The following is a 7800-nucleotide window of genomic DNA, read 5'->3' on the forward strand; positions in this document are numbered from 1 at the left end:
ATCTGACCATCATTACTCGGTTGTCCCAACAGTGCCGGTTTAACACAGTCTGCCGCCCGGTGCTGATACGGATGCCGCGCCCAGGCTCAAAAATATTTCTTAACTTTATTTCAATTCAACAAAACATATTTTGAATACAAGTTTATTAAAATAAAAAAAAAACAATTACAACTTTTTTTGGTTTCAAACGTAAATGAAAACTAACAATATAGGTACAAGGAAAAAATTAAGGGCGAACTTCACAAAGTAAAATAAAAATTTACTTAATAACATTCAAACAGGTAACTTCAGGTAGGTAAGCAAATACCTTTACTATTGAAAAGCTTGTTTTCTTGATTTTACTGAAGCGAAGTTTTCGATTATATCAGTTATATTTAATTCATTTAGCAGGTCCTCGTTAATTGATAAGACTGCTAAGGAGTTCAAATTTTCTTGGGAAATTGCATTTCTTAAGTAGGTCTTTACCCTTTTTAGTGTCGAAAGAGAGCGTTCGCCACTTGCATTTGAGACCATTATGGAGAAAAAAATACGCAGGCAAATATTAACGTTTGGAAATGAAGATATTAATTTATTAATTTAATTGGGGAAGAGACGTTAACAAATGATTTAAATGAACACATTCTTGGGAAAAATACTCATCCAAATCCTCCTTTTAGTTTTGTTGTAATTCGGTTGCCGATCTGAAAATATCTTCATCTTCCGTAGCTTTTAGTTTAAACAAAAATTCAAATGCTCTTGAACAAGATTTATAACTATCAGATCGGCGAATAATCTCCGACTTAAGATTGTCTATTATACAAACATAACATTGTGTTCGCATTTTTTCTTTTTGGCTTAAGCTTGTCTCCGAATTCATTTCTCCTAATTGCAATTTTTTTTTTGATAATCCTTTTCTCAGCATAATTTTCGTTCCCTGTTAACAACATTCCTAAGGCCTCGTAGTGATCAAAATGATCACGTAAGAAATCAAAGTAATCTGCTAAAGATGATAACAGATGAGCGGTTGTGCTTAAATCCATATTTTCCTTTTGTACTGATTTATTCACTTCATTAACCCTTTGTAAAACGTCAAGCCAAAATGATAAAATTATTCCGTTTTCCAACAAATTAAGTTTTTCCGATAGAGAAGCTGCTTAGGTAACTTAGCACTCTCTTAGGTAACAGTGTCTGGCCCGACTCAGCCGAATCCTTTAGTGCACGAGACAATAACTCCCACCTATGTGTAGACACGGAGAAAAAATTGTAGATAGCTTGTACCAACATGAAAAAAGATGTTGCTTCCAAACAACAATCTGCTGCATTTTGGACAACCAAATTTAAAGAGTGAGCAGCACACGGCACAAAGAGAGCTAAATCATTGTAAGCTTTAATACGTGCTTGCAAACCAGAATACTTTCCACTCATATTACTGGCATTGTCGTAAGACTGGCCTCTACAGTTCTTAATATCTAATTTCAAAGACTCTAACATCCCAATAACTGTTTCCTCAAGTTGTTGTGAGCTATGCCCAGTGTTTTTATAAAATCCCACGAATCTTTCCACGGGATTCCCTTTATTGTCACAATATCTCAAAATCACTGAAGTTGGTCATGGTGTGTTATGTCAGGTGTTGAATCTACACTTATAGAATAGTATTTGTTTGCCTTAATTTGTCTAACAATTTCATCAATGACTCGATTGGATAAAATATTCAGTAATTCGTTACATATATCTTTTGATAGATATGACGTTTTGCCCTTACCTAAATTTGCTCGTTTATTAATATGATCTTTCAAAAATGGATCATATTCTGACAATAGTTCCAGTAAACCTAAGTAGTTTCCATTCCGTTTTTCGCCAATTCTTTCATGAGTACCTCTAAATGCCAATTCCCTGGTAGCCAGAAACTTTATTACACTTATGATTCTTTCTAGTACTTTCACCCAATATTCTTTCGCAGTGCTAATTTCCTTTTCGAGTTCTACATCAACTCTTCCTTGCTTTAATAAGCGAGTCATATACATTTTCAGATTATCTATATGATCATTAGATCTTTCATGTTCGTCTAATCTTTCCTTACTTTTATTCCATAATGAAAATCCTGTTTTAAATTGGTTTTTTTATTTCCAAATAATACACAATAAAGACAAAATATATTGCCAGTGCTCTCGGAGTAAATTGCCCAATCGCGGCGAACCACTTCTCCATTAACAAGTCTTTTATAAAATATTTGCTTACCGGCATACCTGTGTTGTTCCCCGAAATTTCTTTTTGACATTGAAAAGACCATATCTGTAAGATTCTGTTCGACCCATTTTTCTAGAATCATTTCTGCATAATTATGGGAATCTTGCCAAAGTGCCGGATCTTTAAAATTAAGTAAATCCTGTTTTGGATCTGAAAAGAAATAAAAAAAAATTATTTGTCATTGTCCTGTTTTATTTACCATTTGTAAAGGCATCGTTATCTTTTTGCATTTTAGCCTCGTTAAAAAAATTTAAATATGCCTTACCCGAGTTACTGGTGGTTGCTTCTTCATATTCTAATACTTTTGAAACAGGTGATACTAAGTGCTCTGGCTCTGGCACTAATTCTGAAGTCTCCAAAATAAGTTCATGTGGTTGAATATGAATATATTTATCACTAGTAGCACTAGAACTACTACCGGGTTGGCAAATATTTGTAGTGTCGTCTTCTTGATTTCCATCAGGTATAAAAAATGCTGTCATTTTGGGTATACCTTTCAAAATTTTATTTTGTCTTTCTTGCTTTTCTTGTTTCCTTTTACGCCAGAAAGATCCAGGTTGTTTCCGCCCTTCCATATTTTTCTATTGAATATTGATTATATTAATATTTAATTTACAAATTATAATTACCTATACAGTTTCAAATGTAAGTCAAACATCTTACCTTAGTTTAGTTGTACGTTTGTAGGTATTTCTATTTCTACTCGTATTTATACAACTGCCTGGTCTGTATTAATAGGATAGAACAAATTTTACTAATCAAGTTGATTTTACTAATCAACTCTAGCGACCTACGCCTTATTATTTTCTGGTTCAAATGTTCAAGTAGTAAGCAGTTTCTGTTTTATTATTTCGGCGCCGTGCGCCGGCCGGCGCCCGTCAGGCCGTCTGCCAACCCAAACGTGTATTTTGCGGTGTTTGCACATTGTTCTTAAACGCTGTAGAATGATATAATTTTACTGCGCAGCATGTTTGTACGTTATCTGACATTTAGATAACATAAACTGAAAACAGTGCATAAACCATATAGGTACGTCGACGTTAATAATAATAATTTATTTATAAATTATTGTTAAGTTTTCAAGTTAATGATAAAACAGAAAAATTTTTATTAATATATCATGTGGATTTGTATGCAAATTTTATTTTACCATAATTATATAATTTCGGAACAGCACGCGCTTCGCGCGTACCGCCCTAGAACCTTCAACCGCCCGGTGCTACAGCACCCAAAAGACCCCTGGTTAAACCGGCGCTGTGTCCCAATGACCTTCTTCCATTTGGCGACTTGTCTCTTGCGATTCGTACTATTCTATTTTCTGTTGTTCTTTCTATGTGTTGATTCCATTCTATTTTTCTTCTTTTGGTCCAAATGTTTATTTATTCTATACCACATCTCGCTCGTATTTCCTCACTTCTTACTCTGTCTCTTAGAGTTTGGTTTGTTATTTTTCGTAAGGGTGCGTTCACTACAGAGACCAAAGGATGGTATCCTAGCCTAGAAAATGGTATCGTACTCTTCATATTCGTGAATTCTCGCATTTAAAATAATGTATTTATTTTACCTGGCGATCGAAACTATATTATCGATCGCTTTGTAAAATAAATGATTTATCTTAAATGCGAGAATTAACGAATATGAAGAGTACGATACCATGCTCTAGGCTAGGATACCTTCCTTTGGTCTCCGTAGTGAACGCACCCTTAGACTGTCATTTCTGCTGTTTCCAGCAGTCTTTGTGTTTTCGCCGTATCTTCTCTTGTTTCCGTTGTATACGCCATTATCGGTCTTATTGTTGGTTTATATATCCTGGTTTTCGTTTCCATTGTGAGGTATTTGTTTCTCCAGTCCAGTTTCTCCAATCTTGAAAATTAAATGATGTAAGTCTAAAATTGAAATCAATATTATTACAACAATTAATATTAAAATTAAACACACCAGGATTCTGGGTTGAACCGCGTCGTGCTTCACAAGGCCGAGCTTTTGACGACCTCTCTAACGTCATCTTCACTACACTGTTCACTGCAATACTAATTGCAGTATTAGGGCCAATAGTCCCTATTCTTATTTCCCTTTAAGATTTTGACCCATCAGTATAAACCGTGAGGACACCTATTTTAATTTGTACTATTAAGTTTTATGTCAATTCATACTTGGTTATAATATCTAGTTACTTTGATTTCGAAATATTGTTTTGCAGACTTAATGTCTGTGAGCATCTTCATGGTTTGCGTTGCTTCAACTCATAGGCATGTTTAGATGCCTAATCAGGTAGGGTAGCTAAGTTTTATATGCTGAACTTATTTAAGCATAAAGACATTTTTGTTGCGATCCTTCTTACATGGATAATATACGATTGGATTGCAACTGTTATTTCTACACATACAAGTCTGTGTACCTATTTTAACTCTATTATCGCCGTTTAATATTTTATCGTCTGAAGGTGAAGATCGTCCTAAAGGTGCCAGAATCAATGGAATCATTATTAACAATGTAAGATATGCCAATGACACCGTAGTATTAGCGGAAACAGAAGACCAACGAAAAATATTGATAAACATATCAGAACAAAGTCACAGGCTGGGTTTGGATAACCAAAATCATGGTTATTCACAAGAACCCCCATGAACAAATTACACCCAACAGACAAGTAAATGGTATCACTCTCCAGAGTTGGCAAAGCTTCATATATCTGGGCAGAAAGCTAAATGCTCAGCTAGATCACTCGAAAGAAATTAGAGGACGCACTGAAATAGCAAGGTCTTGTTTCATGAACAATGCGTAAAATGCTCTGTAACCCCAAGCTATCAGCCACAATAATATTGAGAACACTAAAGTGTTATATTGTGTGGTCTCTATTACTACATGGCTGTGAGACCTGGACATTAAAACAGTATGACGTCAACAAACTGAATTCATTCGAAATGTGAATGTACCTCTGAATGCTAAGAATAAGCTGGATCACCAGAACTACGAATGAAGAAGTACTGTAAATAATGAACACACGTCCTCATCTGGTCAATACAATCAAAATTAGAAAGATTGCATATCTAGGACACGTAATGCGCCATAGGGAATTTGAGCAGTTCCAGGTAATATTAGAAGACAAAATCGAAGGTAAAAGGGGTATGGGAAGAAAAAAATCCTGGCTCCAAAACATCAAAGATTGGACTCACACAACAAGGAATGACCTAATTCATGAAGCCCAGAACAGAGAGAAATTTGCCATATTGATCGCCAACCTCAATACAGAAAGCACTTAGGAGGAGGAGGAATAATATATTTAATAAAACTTCAAGAAACAATTTCGAAATACCTACATATTTATTTAAAAAAATATAATTCTTCAGTCTATTTGTAATTTCATTTGTATTAATTATGCAACCAATAATACACTGCAACCTGCGCTTCACAACAACTTTTGTAACATGCGATTGTGCGGATGGTTGATTATTACGTTGTTGTTTTAAGTTTTTGATGAATTCATTATTAACTTATGTTGTATTAACTCAGAAGTTTTCTAATTTACCTGACCGGTATTTTTTTGTATCCATAATGTAGTTACATTTTGCAATAACTACAATGGTTTTTATACATGAAATCTGTACTTATCTGAGAAATAAACAAATGTAGGTATTGAGTATTTTTTACTACTTTTTATTGTAATAGTTGATTCAAAGTTTTTGTCTAACATATTTTTTATTTATTTATGCATTATGTCTGTAGTCTGCTTTCTACTATTAACGTTTAAGTGGTGAACTAATGAATTAAGTCTGTATTGCGATCTTGTAATCACACCCCACGTGTGTAATAGCTTTTTGTAGAGTTTGAAGATTGTGTAGCGAATGAAGTTTACTGCCCGACGCGTAGCGGAGGGCAGTAATAATTCAAGGGAGGAAAAGGCACTTTACTCCCATGTTATACATATGGTTTTTCCACCTTCCTCAAATTAATAACAAGTCATTTTTCATTTTTACTTAATTTATTTATGTAACTAACCAACAAAATTTCTTAAAACTAAAACTAACAAGTAGGCAGTGGCGGCTCGTGGCCTTAGAGACAGGGTCGGCAAGGTTTTTTTGTCTCCTCATATAGGTATACCATCAAACTAAAAGCCTTAAGTCATCATAGGAGATTTTGTTGTTCTTTGTTTTTTTTTATTTGATGTACTTGACGTTTTCTCTTGTTTCATGGTGTTTCCACAGTACGTGTTGATTCTTTTGAGACAAGATAAATCCCGTTTATTTGAGGCAGAAATTGGTGGTAGTAAGAAAATTGATGAACAGTTTGTTGTAATGGATTGCAGTACTTATTACATATAATTATACATACATATCGTCCCTTAGCTAACAACACCGCATAAGTAATTTTTACCAACTTTACAGGAGACGAAAAAAAAACTACTTTTTGAAACACCGCCTAAGTTTAAAAAAATACCGTTAGTAAACACCGCTTAAGGTGAAACAGTAGCGATCAACAGGTAACGAAAACGCGTCGTTCCAAGATTGCGGCTGTAATTTTGAATATTTTTTCGAGATATTTGGCACACGTATTCGTAATATAATAAAGAATGGCGGTACAGAGTCCACTTTGAAAAATATATTAATATGTGGAAATTACCCTGTATTTAAATACAATATTAAAAAAAAAGAGCCTGTACCGCCATTAAGAAGAACAAATAAATACACTTTCTTCAAATAAACTTTTTTATCCGATGCCTAGATTTTGTGTCATTTTGGAACTACTAATGAAATAAAAAATTTTAGTAGTTCCAAAATGACCAAAAATATATTTTGCCTTATTGCTTTTACTCACGTCTCTAAAACCTAAAAACCTCTCATAAATATTACCACGTAACGCGTATCGAACAACAATAAATGATAATTGCGAATGACATGATAATCAGAAATTTCATCTACTTCCAGCGAAAAGCAAATGGTTTTCTAAATCTCAGATTCAATAACGTTATCCAAAATGTAACTATTTAATTATTTAGTTCATTCTGTATTACGAATACACTTCGAATCAGAAAGTAAATATTTCTAAAACAATAATTTTATAAATTCTCTATAATTACTTTGATTTTTAACAAATGCTTCGATCCATCATGCCCACTGACAACTTAAAAAATTACAATATCAACTAAACGACGTGATTATTTTTGACAATTTCTGCCGATGCGATGCCTCCAAATGAAACACCGACCGGCAGAACGGTGATGTGCCGTACCTGCCGCTTAAATGCCTACGGAGAGAATGCATGTTCGCTTGCTCATCGACTTGTTATTTAGTTGAGTGTTACGTGTAAATCATCAAGCTACGAATGAGTTGGGCTCGGCTAGCCGAAAAGTCAGATGAATGGCTCGGATCATTCATTTTTTGAGAAGTCTGTTATGCGCAGGGATCACTTAACGCTTGGATTGATCAAATCCTTTTAAAAACCATAAAAAAAATTTAGTCTGTATTATCTGACAGATTTTTTTTACTTCACAGACACAAATATTAAAAAAATCTATATCTATAAATGTGTGGGTCGGCACTGCCGACCCTGCCGACCCCGACCGGCCGCCACTGC

At 34.3% G+C, this 7800-nt stretch overlaps 1 protein-coding gene across 1 annotated transcript; it reads right to left on the reverse strand.

Annotated features, from left to right (window-relative positions):
• Positions 1 to 965: 965 nt before the first annotated feature.
• Positions 966 to 3108, reverse strand: LOC114332801 (zinc finger MYM-type protein 5-like). The gene is made up of 3 exons (XM_050662322.1): positions 2890 to 3108; positions 2492 to 2807; positions 966 to 2376 (listed from the first exon to the last, which is right to left on the reverse strand). The coding sequence occupies exons 2-3, from the start codon at positions 2799 to 2801 to the stop codon at positions 2045 to 2047; spliced, it is 642 nt and encodes a 213-aa protein (XP_050518279.1). The 5' UTR covers positions 2802 to 2807; positions 2890 to 3108; the 3' UTR covers positions 966 to 2044.
• Positions 3109 to 7800: the final 4692 nt, after the last annotated feature.

The sequence above is a fragment of the Diabrotica virgifera genome, chromosome 9 (assembly GCF_917563875.1).
Source record: "Diabrotica virgifera virgifera chromosome 9, PGI_DIABVI_V3a".
NCBI classification, from domain to species: Eukaryota; Metazoa; Arthropoda; class Insecta; order Coleoptera; family Chrysomelidae; genus Diabrotica; species Diabrotica virgifera.

Bases quoted from the DNA above. Each gene is read 5' to 3' on its own strand.
- LOC114332801 (XM_050662322.1), bottom strand. From the start codon at position 2,801: ATGGAAGGGCGGAAACAACCTGGATCTTTCTGGCGTAAAAGGAAACAA. The intron at 2,377-2,491 runs GTAAGGCATATT...ATTTCTTTTCAG, and splicing joins AGCAACCACCAGTAACTCGG to ATCCAAAACAGGATTTACTT.